The following is a 22,810-nucleotide window of genomic DNA, read 5'->3' as shown; positions in this document are numbered from 1 at the left end:
TCGGCCACTGGTATCGAATGTGAAGGTGAGAGGGTAAATCCAGTGGTCATATTTTGAGAAAAAAATAAATAAAATAAAAATAAGGAAATGGATTCCACTAAAAAAGAGTCACATTGTCAATACATTTCAGATCTTTGACTGGGTTTTCTGCCTTTCAATTCCATTTTTTTAAAACCACGAAGGCTCTAAATAAATTAGAATATCGACTCTCCCGTGTTTTCTTTTTTCTTTTCTTTTCTTTTCTTTTCTTTTCTTTTCTTTTCTTTTCTTTTCTTTTTTTTTAATATTGGCATGATTCTTCATTTTATATCACTCTTCTCGCACTATTCTATTATTTACCATAGGTAGAATCCTTTGAGGAAGAGACAGGCGACAAGTGCTTTAGTTCTTTATGGTATGTTTGTGATCGTTGTAGATATTTGAGTGGCTCTCTAGACACGGGGCTGAGGGCTGATATCATGTTGGTCCCTCTTTATTTTTTCTTCAGTTCTGTTTCTCTTTTAGCCAAAACAAGGAATTTCACTCTTCTGTCTTATTTGCAGCCGTAACCACCCCCCTCCTGCGCTGTCCAACTTTGACCACATGCAGGGGAAAAGAAGGAAAAGGAGGGGTGCCATTTGCTTTGACGGCATTTCAGCAACAACCCCATCTGTTGCCAAAATAAGGAAACACTTTGTACGGCTGATATCTTCGATTTGTCAAGATCACTTGAGTCCCGCCGACTCTTAACAATTACTTATCGTTCTTCTGAGCTGAGAATAAGACTAATTGATTTTGAGTTTAACGTCCCTTTCGGTAGCGAGGCTATATGAGATGGGACCTACTGATTTACGTGGAATTCGAACCACGTGAACTTCTGCCGCGAATCGAACCCAAGTATCCCACGCCAAAGACGCGTGTGCTAACCGCTGAGAATAAGACGACTTTATTACTATATAGACATAGTATGTTGTAGTATTCGACCTTCTCCCGCCCCGAAACTTTGAATTCCTCTAAACAAAAATTTCTTGTAAGTATTAGTGTTTCTATTCTAAGTATTGAGATTCAATAATATTCAGTATGTATTTTTTTAAAAAATAAAAATAAATCTATATCACCATTCATTGCTTGTAGTTTTTAAAACCTTGAATTTTTCATGCCAAAAGTTTGATTACATTTGCTATATCAACTGTATTAAATGAAGTGTTACATTTTATTTTAACTTGATTGATAGTTTTAGTGCGTAAGAGTTAGTTTTGTTTATTATTATTATTACGAGTATTATTTTCATTATTTACAAGAAAAAAGAGCTTTTTTCTGGTTCCATTCACGGTTCCGCAATTTTTTTTCTGTTTAACTCGAGAGCTCATTCGTGGCTGAGTGGTTAGCGCACGCGTCTTTGGCGTGGGAGACTCAGATTCGATTTCCGGCTGGATCTCATGTGGTTCGGATTCCACGTCTCATATAGCCTCGCTGCTGACAGGGACGTTAAACTCAAAATCAACCCAACTGTTTAACCCAACATCATGAGGTAACTGAACAGCTAATTAAAGTTAGAGATAGCTAAATCGGGTCCAGGAAGTGACATAATATCTAGTATTAGGAGTCGATGCACTGACAACACATTAGACCGCGTTTCCATTTTACATGAAACTTGTAGCTGTCAAAAAAAAAAAAAAAAACTTGAAACCCTAATATATTTCTCCATGTAAACATAATCTTGAAAGAGACATACAACATTTTTTTTTATCTTGCAAGGAGTCATACCATGTGCTACTTTCTGGGTCGTCTTGCTTGCTACCTGCTATCGCCCTCTCGCTGACATAAAGAAAAAAACAGTTTCGCCGCTTCCGAAACAACGGAACGGGAGGCTAAATGCGCCAAAATACACGTTTTTAATGAGGAGATTCACTATTTGTCCACTAGAGTGCAGTGCTACGTGGGTGGAGATATCTTTCTTGCTATGAAAGTTGTAATGTGTAAACAGTAAATAGAAAGACCGGGTTGCAAGATTTTTTTTTAATGACAGCTACAAGATTCTGTAAAATGGAAACGCTTTCTTAGATACAGAGTAACTGGTATCATTATGTATAACGACAAAGATCGTATTGGGGAAGGGGTGGTGGCTGAAAAAACGTTTTGAAGTTAGGATATGACTTTTGGGGTTTCAAATTCAAAATTATGTCCACCAACTTCCACCAAAAAGAACATTCTACACCTACTTAAGAAATTCTGACCAAACAATCACCAAATTTTAAGTGTTCATTCGTTATCCGCATATATTATACCGATGTAGGCTTCAGTTCTTTCTTGTTCCCACCATTATTAACGTTGATTTATTGCTTCCTTATTTTACATCGTACATAATTTTGTTTAAAAATGTCAGAATATAATAGAAGAAACAGTAAAGCCTGCCTTTTATACCCGCGATGTTGCATAGGACGCGACACAAAAACTCAATAATAATAATAATAATAATAATAATAATAATAATAATAATAATAATAATAATAATAATAATAATAATAATAATAATAATAATAATAATAATACACTTACATGATCTTTAGCTTACTCGTAACTATTGCTGAAACGCAATCACCATTTATTTATTTATTTATTTATTTATTTATTTATTTATTTATTTATTTTTTAAATACGCAATAATTAGGTACTTCATAAAAAAAGCAGGCCAAGGTCATCTTTTGGTACGTTTCAATTTCAGTGACTTTCCTCTGCTAGATATTTTCTCACAGATTTTTTTTTTTTTTTAAATCTTTTGTATCCGTTTTTGTGTCTGAAACTGAAGTGGGAATCTAAATAAAGATGGGAGTGTATATTCGTACACGTGCATGAGAATCGGCAAAAGAAACAGCAATGCGATGTAACATCTTGCGTACTAATGTGGGAAAACTAGAGTATACTTTTTCCATGTATGCCTGGCAATATTTTACGTACATGCTAAGACAATGCGCTTTCCTTTTATGTATATTGTTCTGTTTCTAAACAGGAGTGATAAAATGTGAATAAAAGAAAAGTGTTAACAAAATGCCAAACAAATGTGATAAATAAAAAGTACGTAGCAGAATTTCAAAACTTAACATTTCTCTCCTCCGATTTTGGATGGCATGTCGCAGATATTCAGGTTTTGGGAATACACACATCAAATAATAATAATAATAATAATAATAATAATAATAATAATAATAATAATAATAATATAATAATAATAATAATAATAATAATAATAATAATAATAATAATAATAATAATAATAATAATAATAATAATAATAGGCCTATATATAATATAATATAATAATAATAATGTATAATATGGGTTGCTCTACGCAACTTCTTTAGGCATTTATTAATCAAAATTTCGTCAATGGAAGCATTTCTCTAATGTTGTTAAGCGAGGTATAACTATCTTTCTGAAACTACTCTCACATGACTATATGGTTACCATGCGTGCCTTCGAAGTGGGAGACCCAGGTTCGGATCCCAGTGGATACTCATGTTGTTTAGATATTACGTTAACCTATACGATCCACATTTTATATGTCTCCGTTCTGAAAACAGGAGTTACACTCTAATTCAACCAATAACTAGGGTCTTTTGAATTGAAGACGCTTGTGAGTTCAAGAATTAAATTTACTTAGGAATAAGAACAAACGTGGATGCTAAACATATATTTTGATATAATTATGTTCTACGTACTTCATAATATACATGTATTACGTTTGGTAGTTAGTAAAAATTATTATTATTATTATTATTATTATTATTATTATTATTATTATTATTATTATTATTATTATTATTATTATATTACAGGACTGTAGAAATTAATATTATTGTCCAAAAGACGGATTAGGGTTCATTTTAACGAAACATTCTGCCTATCAGCTGAGAGCTCAACTGTTACTAAATCTTGTGTTGCGAAAAACGTGCAAAATGTTTTTTTTTTGGGGGGGGGAGGTTTGGAGTAGGACAGTCATGTGCAACAGCCGGCTCCCGGGCCGAGTCCCGACCCACTGAACCCTTTCATCCGGCCCGCCTGATCCCTTATTGAAAATATACTTCTAACATAATCTTAAACTGAATTGAAAATATTTCTTAAATAACTGATGTCCACATTAGAAAATAACATCCGTATTAAAATATACGGTGTACCATGGAACATTGTGACTAATTCAGAACATGAAGAATAAAATTTCCCACTAAAATGATAAATAAATATACTTTTTTCTGCTTTTCTTTAAGAAATAAATATTTTGGTACGGTTGTAACAGTTTTTCTGTTCCTATGATGCTAGTATTCTACATTGAATATAGCCATTCGATTGTTATAAAAGTATTATACATTGTCCTATACGCCAGTAAATTCTCTATAATTGGCCTACCCTCTGTTCCAATTTGCACATCCATGGGATTGGGTTTACTCTTGGAGTAGGACAATCTAAATAAATATTAGAGTTTATTTTCTGGTTAGATCTTATTTTCAGAGAAACACGACAATAATGACAACCGCGAATTTGAGCAATGATAATATGATTTTTTTTAAAGTGTTCTTTGTGAAATAAAGCGTTTCGTTTACCGCTAACATAATAGCAGATTTAATCATAGTTGTGGCTGAGATATTTGGGTCAAACACATGGATATTTTTAGTAGATAGTGGTGCGATTCAAGAAAGAAAAGTAAATTGCCAACGGTTACACAACCATATCTACTGCTGAAATAGCTTATGAGGTGAGAGAAAGCGAAGTACAATGTCGCGTATTCATTTCATTTGTTTGTATCGTGTGATTCCTTGGTTTTTGTACTTCTCAGTTGAAAATCTCCTTTCTTCATTGTTACGGGTATTTAATTAAGCTAAAAGCCGGTATCGATAAAGCGGATGTCTTAATTTGCTTACATAAGTCAAACACTCTCTCTCCATTGTTATGGGTTTATTTCTCCAGATATGGTTTTATTCCAGCTTAGAGTAAATTTAGCACAATAGCGTGTGGTGTCCAGATTATATATACCGGTGGCATGTATAACAGAGAAATAGCTTAAATTGGCAATTTTACTTATGTAACTTGCCGTCTTTGTTGTTTTGCATCAAATTTTGCAATCATTTTTCACACACCTCTATTCATCTGATTGTTCTTAACATTTGCATTCTTGCCTATGTTCAATGACGACTACCTAATTTAACATATGTCCAGCCTCTATACGGTTAATTACAACAATATTAAATGCTTGAGAATTGAATACAACCTTTTATCCAGACTCTTGCATATTCATGAAAGACTAGAATAAATGTAGTTCATATCTCGAACAGTGGTTATCAGTACTAAAGCCTGTGACAAACATTTTCAGCTAAACGAATAAAACGCAAGCTCTGACGCGACGTTGCCGAGTGCTAAGAGGTGTGGCTATGGCTAAGCAGACGAACTATAGCGCGATCAGGTGGCAGACGATAGACGTGGATGTGTACAAAATAAAAGTGGCAATACCGCTGGCATCTCATTTGCTAGCAGCATTTAAAGGGAACTCGGAGCGCCGCCTTCAAATGCCAAGATGTTTGTCACACCGTTTAGTTTGCTTGCAGTAGCCCTCATGCAGTTAACAAACGAAATTTTTTTCTTTTGTTCCGTAGAATGGTCCGGAGACTTATTTGCATTTCCTAGATTTTGGTTAATTAACAAACTCCGACTAAAATATAAATAACACATACTTTAAGTAAGCTTTTGTTAAAAATATGCTCGAGAGGAGATTTTCTCTTGCTCCATAAAATCGCAATGTTGCAATAAAAAAGTTAATTTAAGATAACTGTGAAGAAGTAAAATGAAGTCTTTCAGTTTAACATCCCACGATTATGCTCTTTAGGCTAAAGGAGACGATGATGAAAGTAAGTGAATAAATGATGATGGAAGAATTGGTGGAATGAGAAAGTGGAAGGAAACGGAAGTACTCCGTGAAAAACCAAGAACACGATGTTGTCCACCATAAACTTACTTGGCCGGGTATCGAACCAAGGACTCCACACACACTGAGAAAAAATGTATGTGGCGTACGTAAAATAGTATGTTACATTTGTAAATCCTGTAGTTTCTGGACTTAACGTACAACAAACGTATAACTGAAATACTTTCTGCATAAGAGTTTCATCTATACGTACTTTCCGTATGAAACAATATACGCAGTCAGGATCTCACATACAAATGGACATATATATATAGCATATAGCTGACGCAGGTAACATACATATGTGTATATATATAAGAAAGACTGTTAGATATCAGACATCCCGCAACGGCAAGACGTAACATGTAAGGGCAGTGCCTATGTAGCATATGGATAACATATGCTTCGTACTGATTTCTGTAGTAAACATATAGATTCCGTATATTTGTACAATATACCGCTGTCCGGAGAACGGATTTTTCTCAGTGCGCCAGAAGTAAGGGTTCTACTACTGGGCCGCCGTGCCTCTGATTGTGAAGAAGTGTCAATAATTAAGAGATAACCTCAGCTTTCACATGTGCAATGTATTTTACGAAGTGACTGTAATTCACTTCAATTCAAGAGGTGGACATTTATATTTTTTTCCTTAAGAGACCTCATCCCGCCGAAATTAAAATACCGCTAATTTTACAGTAATTATCTGGTATCTTCAAATAGATAAAAGATAATTGAAATGTGAAACAAAAGCGCCCTAGACAATATTATTTTGCGTAAGGTACCGTTATTACAAGTCACCTAGTGGCTTTTCGTTTTCAGCCGTTTAGAAACGCGAAAATAAATGCCGATTTTCAAAATAGCTTGAAATTGAAAGCAGATAAGTGAGTCGTGATAACGGTATCTCATGTAAAATTATATTGTCTAGGATGCTCTTGTTCCACATTTTGATTATCTTTTATCTATTTGAAAACATAATTACTGTAAAATAAGCGGTATTTTAATTTCGCCGGGATGAAGCCTCTTAAGATAAACGGAATGAATAACCACAGCTAATTGGTGCCCTCAGACTCTATTTAACTCCTTCAATTGCAAAATCTGAGCATGTGCATCTCTACAACTGGACTAAACGTCTCTTAGCACAACTTAAAAGCACTTAAAAGTCATTTCATCATAAATTGACTTGGAAGTAATATTTACTCTCGACTGAACTTTTTAACTTAAAAATAACGCTAATATTAAAAGACATTCAGAACTGCATGATAAGGAAAATTGGAACACTAGTATAATGTGCATTTTTAATCATAAAACATGCTATAAAATGCAAATAATCATTTATAAATATAATTTTCCAATATAAATGATATTATTATCAATATATCTAAGTTCTATGATTTAATCATGACAACAATTTTTTCAGAGTAGAAAGTCTTTAGAAGTTAGTCTAACAGTTAATATGAGTCATAGTGAAAAAGTAATTTAATTTGCAGAATGTTTTCTTTTTTTTTTAATAACTGGGAATATCTACAAGAGATAAATTGTATTTTAAAATCATTTTGTCTTATACTGGAATTTTATATAAAATAATTTTAGTTTTAATTATGTAAGATGAAATAAAGTATATTAATATAATAAATAAGGTTTATTAGTATTATGTAAGTAAATTTGTTGTTATCTGTAAATTACATATTCACTAATTATTTTGATTTGTTCTTTTAATGTAATCTTAAAAATGGCCAATTCATTAAGAGAGCATTTACAATTTCAAGTATTTAAAGAAAAAGCTACAGATATAAGAAAAAAAAAAAAATCTTAAACTTTTCAAAGTATTTGCCAATGTTAACCCATTTATAAAGTTACGTAACTATATTTTTTTGAGTGTTGTAAATATTTATTGAACATTACTATTATATCTATAATTAGTAAGACGTGCTTTCTAATTAGTAATGCTGAGATGCCTTGCTTTTCTTTTTTATTTAGGCCTATAGTTAAGCTTTTAACAAACGAAAAATAAAGAAATGTTAAGGCTGTAACAAATTTGCCATGTACTAATTACTTTATTTTTAATTTCTAGTAACTCAGTTTTGCTTAATTTGTCTGTAAATTTTCTTGGAGATTAACATCCTTCTCGTATGAAGAAAAAAGTTGGTTTGCGTCTTAAATATAATTCTTAAGATATAAAGAAGTATTTCGATTACGGCTACTGTTCCTTTATATAGTTGTACTGAATACTACTGTGGCATTGCAATTTCCGGAATTACAGAGCAGTTGGTTATTGCAAATGAGTGTGAACTTTGACTTCAAAGCGGACGCACAGTGAGATTATCGCTACTATCAAATCGATTATGGAGTTAGACCATCCTGCTTATTAACCTGACTTCCCTCCTGTAATTTCTAACAATTTGGAAAATTAAATACTACTCTGAACGGGATTTCTTCGTGACATCATTAATATCCCGCAAAATGTCATAAAAGTAGCAGAGTTGTTCATAGTAATAAAGTCGATAGCGGTAAGGGGGTTCTGTTGGGTTTTGGATCTGGAATCGGAACCGCCCCTTCCCCCTCAAAAAATACCCAGGTATAAAATCTAAAGAGATTTTCTGATAAAAATGGTTTTTGGTCCTAGTACCGGTTACGGACTCCAATCCTGAGAGGGAAACATTGGAGCTCAGGGATTCTAAAATTTGCCTGATACCTCCCAGGATCTGAATACTTTTACGTGGATCTATGCTTGGATATCTGGCAACAAAATACGTATACCAGGATGTCCCCCATTCCCTCATCAACGTTATACAGAAAACGGCGCCGCCGATACGGGTATGTCAAACGAAATTTATTTTCTGGTCTCTTTCCGTAGCACCTTAGAGTTTTCTGTCCCATGAACAGAATTGATATGTTGAACTGTTTTGGTTTTCCTCCCGAAGCATACCGAAACGAAACATTTATTTAGAGTCCGGAACCGGAATTAAAAAAAAAAAAAAAAGTTTTCGGTTTCGTTAGCATTTTCTACCCTAAAAGTATTCAATGCTATTTCGGAAAGAGGGAACCACTCCAGGCGTGACACCGAATCAGTGTACAGCTCTACAAGGCATTTGTTGCAGATGTACCCTGGTAATTAAATTGTCACACTGAATTTAACTGAACGATAATGTTAATACGATATTACTTATTCCTTTTCCGTAGTTATTTTAAGTTTTTTCTTTTTTTTAACTTTCGAGAAATTAGATTATGTTTAGTATATTTATTTATTATTTTGTTTCCTTTACACAGCATACATCTTAATTTTAAAATGGTGTATACACTGGGTCAATTTACATGCATTAAAATATTAGTGAACAATCACATTTATATTGTTTATTTGCTTTTATTTCAGTTACGGTTTGTTAGGAGCCAGTGGTTGTGGAAAGACCACCCTGCTCAGTTGTATCGTTGGTCGCAGAAGATTAGACACAGGAGAGATCTGGGTGCTTGGAGGGAAGCCTGGAAGTAGAGTCAGTGGCGTTCCGGGAAAAAGGGTCGGCTACATGCCACAGGTAACACATTAATTAACACTGACCTCTGTAATTAGAATATGCATTACCATTAAAAGTATGTTACTGTGTTCTGAGAAGTTGAATCATTTGCATGCACTTCTCTAAAACAATAGTTATCAGCTAATGGTTCTGTGAAGACACTGATATAATACATTTTTCTTATTTCTAATTATTCATTTTACATTTAAAAACAAATGATAATATCATTGTTCTTTCTTAAAAAAATGACGACAAAAAGAAAAGTTACATAGAGGGTGACGACAGTGGAGTAATTTCATTTTTTTTTTTTTTTTTTTTTTTTTTTTTTGAAGAAAGTATGTGTTTCTCAAACTCAAATGGGCAATTGCTCCATACTGCTCTACCCAAATGACGCCTCTGGATATCGAAGGAAAAAGGTTTTACTAATAGTTCCAAAGAAAAACAAAGTGTGTCCTTGAAAAGAAAAAAAAGAATAGTAGTGTTAGGGACAAGCAACATAATTATAATGTAAGGGGATAAATGATAGTTTTTTTCCAGTATCTGTTGTAGCTATTCGTGTTTTTCTATTTGCGAACAAACTATTTTCTTTCCAAACGTCTTCCTTCAGATCCGTCAGGATATTTCTTCTTTGAGTTGTATCAATTTTATTTCTTTTTTCTTCTTTTCTACACCACTTTTTCTACAATAAGCTTGCTACTTTGCCGTTGCATGTAGCTAATGTATTCTATACCCAAATGTCACTAAATCTAATTACTATTCAAAGAGAAGTTGTAAATACGTCTGCACGAGTGCACACATGGATTAGTATTGTTTTTGACCTTTCGTGTGTCTGTCGACAAGTATCAGAATAAAAACGGCAAAAAGAAGCCAAAAAAAAAAAAAAAACAAAAAAAAATAGGATTCAGGATCCTTACAACAATATCTATCTCCGCTCTCATTCTTCGATTGAGAATATATACGCACAAGATTTGAATCCTGCGCCATTTATGCGGTAAGGTGTTGCCAAAGAGAAAAGTGTGACAGCTAACACTTCAGGGTTATTAAAAACGCAGCACTACATGAAACAACAATGCGTTTTTATTGTTGAGCAATATTTTTAAAAATAATGAAGATTGGCAATGTCAACAAGCTCACGACCATCTATGTCTTCAAAGGGGAAATTGAGTGTTATGTTAACGAAATTCAGCCATATTTATGCATAAAGCTCATGAAAAAATTAAATAAAAAGATAGTGCATATGTCCCAGCAAAGCTGTGGAGACCATTTATCAGATATGCTACTCCATGCATAACCCTAACCTGTACATTTTATGAATCAATAAAAAGTTTACAAATTTTAATTATAAACCTATGTTTTATATTAGAATTATTTTTGCGTGGCTATATATACACTTTCGGTTTCAGTATGGACTCTGTGTCTCAGGAATAGCTTCTATTTTGGCCTGTATCCTTCTACTGAAATCGGAAGTAGGCTTAATAGAGTTATCATTTTGGTCCGCCCGTAGAACCAAACTTTGAGGCATCAAGAAATTCTTTTTGATATTGATTCAATGTCACATCTCTAAAACAAAACTTCTAACGTTTTGATTTACCAACACTTTAATATGCAAATCCATTGTCAATGTTTTGATTGCTTGACTATAGGACGTCAGAGTGCTTTATATGGAAGGATTATTAATGGACGTATACAAACGACTACTGATCCATTATTACACAGTTTTTTTTTTGTATAGTGTTATTCTCAACCAGTTTTTCTTAGCAGTTAGGCCTATCCCTTAAGAAGCACAGGGGAACGAATCTGGCCACCCTATCCCTGACTGACTAAAATAGTGGCTCCGCTTAGCTATGTTATGACAAGCAAGCTAGAAATTGTCTTTATGCAAGGAACTCACGTAATCTTAACAATACACTGTTATGGAATGGTTGAATCATTTTCCTGGATTTTATATTCAGTTGCTTTCAGAGAAAATTCACATAATTATGTAGCACGTGTATTTAAAATTACTCATATATATATCGCACAGCTTTACATTTGCGTCTAAAGATTTCATGCTTAGCACAGTAATAACCAACCGTCTATTACGGACTACGATGGATAGTTCCCTCTAAAACATTTCTTATGGACAATATAATTTAAAGAAAATACAAAAAACAAATCTAACACATTTCACATCTAACGTACTGTAAGAATTTTTACGTAACATTTTAATGAATTGTTTTGTTCGTACATACATGCCATTGTAAATATTTACATTCTTTGCTACATTTAAAAGTTTTAGTGTATTGTTCTGTCAAATTATGTCTTCTCTGTAGTGACTGTATTGTAGTACAATATCATGGTCACAATATCCAGTAATAAATTCTAATGAAATTATGAAATATTCTAATATATTGTAGAAAAACAACAATATTTTAATATAAACTATATTTAAAATGCTGTGCATTTATTAATATACACATCACCGGCTTTTTAATTAGATTTTTTCTTACTTAAGCAATACTTAACTTGCTGCTCTTTCAAAATCATTGTGTTTTCGTGTTATGGAAGTTTCTGGCTTATAAGATATTTGGATTTAAAATCGTTTATCTTCCAGTTTTGTACTACAAATTTCCTTGTTTTTTAAGTAGTGCGTTAGACATTTCTTTTCACCTGTAATTAATAAAATGGAAAAGTAACAATGATTGTAGGATTAGTATTTAATAGTCGCTCATGGCACATTTTTCTTGTTCTATTACGATAAAAATATAGTGAGAATGTTCTCAGATCTCGATTGGTTTGAAGCTACTTTCTAGTTTTCCGTATCTTGAGCCACACTTTTCATTTTCATGTTGACTTTTTTCCCCTACATCTTCTGTTATTTAGTCCGTATGTTTCAATTGTGATTTTTCTCTAGATAGTTTTTCTTCTGTCGTTCCGTCCATTGCTAATAGTGCGATTCCTGCATGTTTCACAATGTGTCCAATCATTTTATATCTTCTTTCCAAAATATTATTCACTGTACTCCTCTATTTTCCAACAATTTCCAATATCTTTCACTTAAACCTAACCCACCCATCTCATTTTCAACATCCTTCTATAGCATTACATCTCCAAGACTTTTATTCTCCGTTTTTTCGTATTTTCCTGGAGTTCATGCCTCATGTCCATACGACGCCATACTCCGTACATATGTTTTCATCACCTTTTCATGAAAAGCCTGAAACACACCTACTCACAGAGGTACACTCATGTCCAAAATGATTGTCACATATGTATAACTGTCTTCTTGTAAGAAAATAATTTGATAATAATTATGCATGGTACTTTTAATTCTGATACTCTGTATAATCGGGAAATACATATTTGTGGTAAATTTCATAGGAAAATAATTATAAATACGAAAATTAGAATGAGTAAAACAAAATGTTGCTAAATGGACAAGAAAGTTTACTTTTCGTTTTATTGTTCATATTTACTGCTCTATTGACATGAAATTTGCCATATATATGTCCTTGCCAATTATACACATACTAACATTATAAGAAATACCGGGCAAATTCATTATCAAATTATATTCTTACAACAACATATTTATAGACATGCGACAATAATTTTGGACATGAGTGTACATATTCCATTGTAAACACGAGGGGCCGCGGTGGCTCGGTGGTAGAGCGTTCACCTCCGGTGCTTGGGGTCCCTGGTTCAATCCCAGCTCGCGCCGTGTGGACATTGTGGTGGACAAACATCGTGTGCATGGGTTTTCTCGGGGTTCTCCCGTTTCCTCCCACTTTCTTCATTCCACCATTCCACTCATCTCTCATCATCACCGTCTCCTTTAGCCTAACCGGCATAATCGTGGGACGTAAAACTTAAAGATTTCATATAATTTTCTTCAATTGTAAACAGATTTGAGATTCGGTGTACTGATGAGAAAGCCCCAGTAAAGGACAGGATTACACCATTTCATATATACATACGTAGAATTGGTGAATACATAATCAACTTATGAATTGTCAATCTGATTATGGAGTATAGGTATATACAAGACAACATTTGAGTGCTTACTTGCCCTTTAATCGAATTCCTTATAATTTTTGAAGACTCTTTTCTATATTATTGTTTTACAGTAGAACATGTTCCTTTATTATTATTATTATTATTATTATTATTATTATTATTATTATTATTATTATTATTATTATTATTATTATTATTATTATTATCTTTTAATATTCATTATACAGGGTGGCCCAAAAGTAAGTCTACAGTCCCGTACTGACCTGCTCATGACATTTTATATAATTTTCTTATTGTTATCCATTCAGGTAGTGACTTAGCTCTCTTCACTCATACCTTAAGCTTGGAACAGGCAGAAGCAAATAAACTAATTACCTTAATAAACTAAAATATCATACTTTCTAGGACTGTATACCTACTTTTCGGCCACCCTGTACATCCATAATCATAGCATATCATTTTACTACACTAAAGTATCCATATTTTATCATATTAATTACCATTAGATTCTCTAGAGGCTGTTTCCAAAACTAACATAATAGACATTCGATTTATTCATAATTCAAATCATACAGTATTGTTTCTCATCTATCGTCTTAATTGCATATCAGAGACAAATACAATATAGTTGAAATTTGCAATATACATGTCGATCCGAAGCTTTGATTAAATTAGAGCCGCATATTTAATCTAAATTATTGATCACAATGAAACTTATGTTTCTATATTTAGCAAACTGGAAAGCATATATGAGATCAATTCGGTTGCTTACTAATATCTATGAGAAAATTTTTCTTAGATTTTAAGTTTTAAGATCATATGATACGGATCAAATCCCAGTTTCAACATCCGGAGATACAGATCGAAACTCGAGTTGTCACTTTGCAAATTCTTGTAATGTGCTAGGTTCAATTTCAGTTTAGTGGCACATTAGAAGTCCCTAAAACTGTTTCAACAGGGTGACCCATAAATATGTATATGTTGTTTCAAAGATTACGGTAAAGAAATGAAATAACTCCTTTTCGAATATTCTAATTTTGTCAGCATTAACCTATTAACAGTTTATGCGAAAACGTGTGACGCATTTTTTTTTCTAAAATAAAATATTAAGCAAGCAGAGAGCAATGGTTTCTGTTTCATGTCTTTCAGTCCACTCGGAGAGGAGATATTAGGTTTGATTAACTAAGTTTAAGTTATATAAACTCTTTAAAACAAATGTAAATCATTGCAGTTTTAAAAAGTTTCATGCATTTCAAAAGCCCCCGTTTTGAAGGTTAATTAACATATTTCCTAACACATTTGCCTGGTGTGAACGAGAAAAGACCAGGAAAACTTCACTCAGGTTGGCTGACCTGAAAATGCTTTTACACTTTTTCGGCCGAGTGTCTCCACCGTAGTCTCTGAATTTTTGAAATGGAAAAGATTTTGAAGAGCCTTCGATAATATGATCTGATATATTTACTTCCTGTTGTGGATTTATTATTGAGAGGTTAATAGTCATATTTTGATAACGGAAATTTGATGTTCGTTTCGATGTTGTGTAGGGCTACATACCAAACAGTAATGAGAATATTTTTGTATTTATCAGCTGTGAAGTGTAATGAACACTTCCTGTTATTGTGATGATGTCATCTTAGTCGTTGACATAAGCAAAATATTCCTGTCTGATCAACTTGCATGCGTGCGTATATACATTCCACTTTCTTTTTCATTCTTTCTTGAGGATTGCTGGAACTGGTGAAGTAATAACGCATTGCTTTCATTGTTATGGATATAAAACAAGGCGTCTTCTTTCCACTGCTTGTGTTTTGTCTATTGCCGTTCAAGGTAGCAATGTATAGAGGCGGCTCGTTAATTTCCTTTATACAGTAGTTATATCTGACAGGGCTATGTCCAGCATCTCGTGAACATTTTTTTTAACTGTATGTCAGTGGAGGCTCGGGAGGGAAGTCACATGAGGAAACTAGTTTTATCGTTACAAGCTAAAGGAAGAAAACTTACGCAATGCCCTGATTCTTGGGCCGATGTCACTTCCCTTTCGAGCCGCCATTGGTATGAATCCAGTCACCGCTTGACTCTAAACACAATTATTCCTGACATCCTACAGTCTGGCTCATATCTCTTGACATTTAAGGGCGCCCTCTTCTTTGCAATACCCAATGAAAGTTGTCTAATACTGGATACTTGGGAGAAATATTATTTGCCGTCTAAAATGTCTTTGTTAATAGAATGTTACTGTATGTTTAGGAAAAAAGGAAAATCGTTTCTAAGTAATTAGGGGAGAAAAGCATGATTCTACGTACAGTGGTTCATTATTTTATTATAAGATTGTTTCTTCTTCAACCTAAACCAGTGTTTATTCTTTCACCTTCCCGACTTGAAGCGTTGACTTCGTTCTTCCATCTGTATTTCACGAAAGAAACGTTTCACGTTGTACTTCTACACGAAAGAAAATAAAATCTGACAACGTCGCTCTTACGCGCCATTGGCTTTCACCAAATGTCAAGAAATTTGAGCTGGGTTATAGTTTCTTAGTTTCGTTGTAGCGCGTTTTTTAAGAATCGAAGCTGTATGACATGTCGACTTACAGTTTACGTTGGAATCCGAACCAAAGTAATGCGTTCAAATGCTTCTCCACTGGAAATCGCACCTGGGGCCCCGTTCATCAAAAGCGTGCTCTCTAGCCACTAAACCAGCGAGGAGAGCTTTCTGGAATTCTAGACACGATTTCTTACTTCAGGTAGTCTCCCAGTTACACGACAATACTGTGTAAATATAAAAGAAATCGGCGGTTCCATAGGGTATGAAACCAGTCCACGAAAGACACGCATGATAAATATATGCATACACGAAAGCACAGAAAAAAACTACGTAGAGATATTGTACGATCAAAAATTGCCTTAACATACGTAAACACACAGTGATAATTTTCGATATTAGAAATAACACTTTTAGTTTTAAAAATCGGTAAACACTTAACTTACTTTCCAAGTGTCAATGAAATATTACACGAGTAATTTCGAGGATAGAAAAAAGAAATCATTCGCTTTTACATCATAAATACTTTTGCAAAAAATATGTTATATGCATTGACTGGAGCCGCAATAGTTCAGTGGTATAATCCTACTACTTATCATTAGAACTGTGAGTCTCGAGATCGATGTCAGGACGTTTACGCAACCAGTAGAGATGCAGTCGTATGCATGGGTTATTTCGATAGTCTCAAGTTATCATATTTCTTTACGTTTCATCATTATTTATGAGCGCGTACAGTGGTTCAATGGTAGAGAGTTTATCTCTCATGCGTGGGGTACCTGGTTCAATCTCCGGCCCGGTCATATAAGTATATGGCGGACAACATAGTGTCTATGGGTTTTATCGGGATATTCCCGTTTCCTCCCACTTTCTCATTCCACCAATTCTTCCATCATCATTCACTTGCTTTAATTAACTGTCTCCCTTAGCCTAACGGGCATAATCATGGGACGTTAAAGATTTCCATTATTATTTAATTACTAGAAATGCCCCCTCCCCGCCGTGTTACTGTGGTCAATGTTTTGCGTTTGTGATTCTGCGCCTTTCACGTCAAATTCATCTCAATCTGGAGTCTCGTGCAAAATTCGAACACCTCGTATGGAGATCTTAATGAACCATACCAACACCTTTTTCTTCCTTGCTAGTTCAAATATCAAAAAATGTCAAATACGTACATGTTTAATTATTTTAAATGAAAGGTCTAAATACTAATTTTGCATGTATCTAACCATCAGAGATGCCAAGATAGGGGGTACCTTACATAGTATTATAATAAAAATTACATTCCCCCATTTCACACTCTTTCACATCAGATTTCCTAAAGTCCTTCCTTAGCAGTACCCAACGTCACATATCCATGTATTGTTCAAATAGGCGTTGATCAGTGAGACATTGCTCCTTTGTGCTCCTTTGAGACGATAATGTAGTTATTGTGTTGAAGAAGAGTGTTTTTCACAAATATCTTCTTTTAATTTGTTTTAAAAGAGTACTCAGGACATCTAAAATTTCAGGGCAGGAACGTGAATCAGTAGACTAATCATGTCATTATTTGATTCATGTGTTGAATTGAACACACTGTAGAAATGTTTTATTTATTTTGTCTTACATTACTTTTATTAGGATACTTTTGTTTTCGTTTAATTTTATTAGATACAAATCTTGCAACGTAAATGTATTGCATTTCCATATTAAATAGAGCTCTGAATTGTGTACAAATACCTAACCCAATTACAATCAGGCACACAGCCAGAATTTTTTGTTGGGAGGGTCCAGTACTATAAACCACTACGTCTATGTACTATTGAACGGGTATTATTCTGCACTTGCAAAGGCAATAAGTAATTGTAAAATTCTTCCACTTATATTTTCAGAAAAAGAAATGATAGAATTAGGTTGCTTTTTAAATAAAAAGAGTACAGATGAAGTGTGAGATCAAATATTCATGCTACAACATTCATTTCTCTGTTAAACAAATAGAGTTTTATTGACAAAGCATACAATAAACGTATGTTGAGTTAGAAAGTTTTGGGACGGGGGGAGATCCGAACCCGATGGACGCCCCTGGTTGCACCTCCGATGCCAATACAATATTTTCTATATAAGTTTCGCATTATCATAATGTTCTACTGTAAAATTTATTATCATTATTATTAGTAATAATATAATTACTAGTAGCATTAACAGACGATACTTGTACGCTTGTACTCACTGTCAGCTTAAAAATGGATTCTTTTTTCTGATGGAACATTTTGCTGACTTTAGAAACTAAATATTTACAAAGTTGAAATTAAAGAATCCAGTGAAAATCTAAATGAGCATCAGCAATTTCGACCTTCACAAGGTTGAATCATATACTAGACTGTCCCATTCTTGGATTTACTGTATATTTGTGCGTTAACCACAAGATCATGTAATCTAGTTTGCACAATATGTTGTTAATATTATTTGTAATCCCACTAATGATTTCCAATACTGGTACTCTTGTTAATGGCATTTGACGAAATTCTTAAATAATTGAAAATATTCCTTTTTACATAGGAAGGAAATGCAAACCTGTTGTTCATTCCTTGTCCTTATCTCGACACCGATAATTATCTACTGTCGCGTGCCTTTTGCATGGCTACGTGCTCAACCACAGGTGCTCACTCGATCAGCAGGTTATTGAACGATATGCTAAACAGATCTTCATGTCCTGTTCAGGCAACATGAAACTTTGTTCTTGCTCTATCACCAGATTCTAAACAGTTATGCATTTACCTTAACCTAAGGCTACCTCACATGTATACAGAATGCATGTGTTCTGTGAAGGAAGCCCAGTTCTTACGTGAGAAAATACTCATCTCTTGCACACGTTTATAGGAGGATTGCATATAACAGGATACTGCCCACAATGTGATAGAAGACAAATTAATGCTACAGAAATAAAATGAAATGAGAAAGTTTTACGTCCCACAGTTATGCCGGTTAGGCTACAGGAGACAGTGATGATGAGAGAAATGGTGGAATGAAGAGAGTGGGAGGAAACGGGACAACTCCGAGAAAACTCACGAGCACGGTGTTTGTCCACCACAAAGTCCACACGGTGCGATCTGGGATCGAACCAGGGACCCCAAGCACAGGAGATGAACGCTCTACCACTGAGCCACCGCGCCTCCATTAATGATACAGAGTTTGCGAACATTTTTCAGAAGACTATAAGACAGTATTTCTTCCAGGAAAGCTTGATCAACAGCCCTTTCAAATTAAATCATGATTACTATAATTTCATGCAGGGCACATCGTTTAGCAAATAGTGTCTCATTCCAGCCTCTTCACTTTTTGATTTTGTCCCCGGACAAAATTTTCTCAAAGAAAGTCTACTATAAGGTGACTATCAAGGTCTAGCTTGGAATACTGTTTTGTAGACATGTTTCACAGCTACTAAGCGAAGAAGAAAAACGAAACGAAAATGAAATCTTTGAGTTTTATTTAAAAAATACGTCCCACGGTTATGCCGGCTAGGCTAAAGGAGAGGGTAAGGATGAAAAATGAAGGAAATGGTGGAATGAAGAAAATGGGAGGAAACGGGAGAACCCCGAGGAAACCCATGCACACGGTGTTTGTCCACCACAAAGTTCACTTGGCGAGGGCTGGAATCGAATCCAGGACCCTAAGCACCAGAGGTGAACGCTCTACTACTGAGCCACCGCGGCCACGAAAAACGAAACGAGAAAAGAGCAACTGGAATGACATCTTTCAGTTTAACGTCCCACGGTTATGCCCTTCAGGCTAAATAAGAGGCAAGTGAAGTGAAGATAGGATGTTATCCACTTACTTGATCGGGAATCAAACCAGGAACCCCACCCACCAGAGGTAAGCGCCCAACCACTGAGCCACCGTGCCTATACGAAGAAGGACAGCTATAGAATGGGATATACAACAGTATGGAACACAGCTAACTGACATCAGCTCCATGGACTTTCGTCACCGAGAAGTTTTGAAATGTAAATTATATTCTGTGGAGATCAAAGATCTGGATAATCTCTAAGAGATGATAACAGCTGCAACGGCTTTTCTAGATTTTCACATGTTGATAAAGAATTAAGAATAAAAATATCGGAACGTTATGGTTGCGAATATATGATGCGTTCTTCGTTTCAAGGTGATATATGCTTTATAAGTTCTTGCATTGGCTCTATTAATACTCTTTATTTTGACACAGTAAACATGGATATGCGTGATTGTTCAAGGAAGGACAAGTATAATATTTTCGACTTTTCGGAGAATAACTATTTTCTCAATGAAATCAAATCTCGACCAATTTAAGATCATTTACAAAATCGTTTTAGAACATAGATTATAGCCTGGGAACAAAAATGCCAATATTTAACTTTACTCTGTTACCATTTGTTAGGAATTATAAGTTGTCTACGCTTTTCCTCGATTGATAAATTATTAATAACATTTCCTAATCTCTTGCAACTACAGTTCCTTTCCAACAGTATCGTTAGTAACAAACGTCATAAGGATATCTGTAGAGTCGTTACTATTTCATTGCACCATTGATTATTATTTCAGTATGTAGTTATTCCCATTTTGTGTGTCCCTGCTAACATTCACTTCCGCATTAATATTATTACAAGTTTATGACTCTATAATTCGTGAGTCAAAGCAACTGTATCGCCATACACTGTTAGCGGGAACAGCTTTCGCTCTATCCGGAAAAATTAATTTTATGAATTCATATTTTCACGTGAGTAATTCAATGTCTTTTCGTATTATACACTATTTATTACTTAAGATTTTTTTAAAAAAATTGTGTCCAGTTTAGGAAAATTATACACAGTGCGGAAGTCCAACAATTATCTTAGAAAACATTTGGCTAATTGAAAATCATATTTCCTTCTTTCATACTAAATAATATACAGGTACCATGTTTCTCAGTGATCATGCCTAAGAGCGCAATGATAATAGTAATGGGAAGTAATTATCTAGGCCGATGATGGGGTCACGGTAGCGCAGTGGTAGAGCGCTCACTAGTAGTGTGATGGGTCGTAGGTTCATTACAAGGCCATGTGGGTTTGTGGTGAACAACATCGTGTCCGTGAGTTTTCTCGGGGTTTTCCCGTTTCCTCTCATTCTCATTCTTTCCTCTCACCAATTTATTCACAATTACTCTCCTTCGTTAATAATCCGTCCCATTTACCCTAGAAAAGGGCATAACCACGAAACGTTAAATTTTAAAGAGATTTTTTTTTTGTTTCCCCTTGTGGACTTCGACCATACTGAACTCAATAACTCTCGACCGGTGGGCAACCAGAAATTTTTGTTGTGAGGGGCCAAGCTTTGGAGGAGAGAAAATGAAATTAAATCTTTCAGTTTTACGTCCCACGTTTATGTCGTGTAGACTAAAGAACACGGTGATTATGAGAAATGAATGAAAATGATGGAACGAAGAAAGTGGGAGGAAACGGGAGAACCCCGAGAAAACCCACGCACACAGTGTTCGTAAACTTGGTGGGGACGGGGCTCTAATACTACAAGCCACTACTTCTATGTAGTATTGAACGGATATTATTCTACACCCTAAAAAGACGATAAGTAATTAATACTTCCACCTATATTTTCAGAAAAAAATATATAGAGTTAGATTGTTTTTATAAGAGAAAGAGTACAGATGAAGTGTAAGGTCAAATGTTTATGCAATATCAATCATTTCCCTGTTAAACAAGTAGAGTTTTATTGAGAAAGTATACAAATGTATGTTGAGTTAGGAAGTTTTGGGAGGATTCGGACCTACTGAACCCCCCTGACTCCCTGGGCCTAGTGGGTGCGGCCCTGACTCGCGAAAAAAAGCGAATTTTTGAATCGAGTTTGTACATATATATATATATATATATATATATATATATATATATATATATATATATATATATATATATATATATATATATATATATATATATATATATATGTGTGTGTGTGTGTGTGTGTGTAATAATTAGCTAGAGCGATTAGCTCGACAGAATTACCTAATGGATTCAATTTGTTAATATCTTCAGGGGCAACATTGGCTATTTATATCCTATTCATTCATTCAATCATAAATGTAACTTTTCTTTATTGTCGTTAGCAGAGTTTATTATTATTATTATTATTATTATTGTCAAGTGACTTACTACCCACCCTGTATTTACAATTCATTATGTAATTGTCTATTTGTTTTAATACAATAAATTTGGCATACCAACAGGCTCGAATCCAGCCTCAGAGGTTTCGGGGGGCCATGAATATGTTAGGAGGGCCAAGTCATTAAAAATTCTCCTACAAATTGTTTTCTTTTTTCTATTAATAATATCATTTTGTATTGAGGTCTGGACGGGCAACGAAAAGTTTAGGGAGGCCAGGCTCTCCCTAGCCCCCCTCTGTTTGCCAGGCCTGCATGCCAATATGTGATTTTCAAGCTGCTATAATTACATATAAATAATATATTTTATTTTATTTTATTTCTTAGGAAATCGCGTTGTACGGAGAGTTTTCTATTAAGGAGACGATGATGTACTTCGGCTGGATTTTTGGTAAAAGCACGTCAGAGATCAATGATCGATTGCAGTTTCTTCTCAGCTTCCTTGAGCTGCCCAGTCAAAATCGATTGGTCAAAAACCTTAGGTAAGTGTGCTAGTCTTATCGTCTTGCAGTAATTTATTCCCACAGAGATTGTTATTTATTTAACATTGTTCAAAAGCCGTAACTCACTCTAGGGGTTCTTTTGCCCTGATTCCCGGTAAGATTTTTTTTTTTTTAAATACGGAAAACCCAAATGCAGGAATAAAATTGAGAATTAGAATTAACACATTGA

At 34.4% G+C, this 22,810-nt stretch overlaps 1 protein-coding gene across 2 annotated transcripts in view; it reads left to right on the top strand.

The window, feature by feature from the left end:
• The window catches only part of snu (ABC-type transporter snustorr), a 370,795-nt gene that overhangs the window by 283,391 nt on the left and 64,594 nt on the right, over nt 1–22,810 (top strand). For both annotated transcript variants that reach the window (XM_081734791.1, XM_081734792.1), the window contains exons 3-4: nt 9,300–9,459; nt 22,466–22,620. In XM_081734791.1, coding sequence (XP_081590917.1) covers nt 9,300–9,459; nt 22,466–22,620 — 315 coding nt within the window. The remainder of the gene's footprint in view (nt 1–9,299; nt 9,460–22,465; nt 22,621–22,810) is intronic.

This window comes from Thermobia domestica, chromosome 12, assembly GCF_964235325.1.
Source record: "Thermobia domestica chromosome 12, izTheDome1.hap1.1, whole genome shotgun sequence".
Taxonomy (NCBI): domain Eukaryota; kingdom Metazoa; phylum Arthropoda; class Insecta; order Zygentoma; family Lepismatidae; genus Thermobia; species Thermobia domestica.
This window is presented reverse-complemented; position numbering and strand designations above follow the sequence as displayed.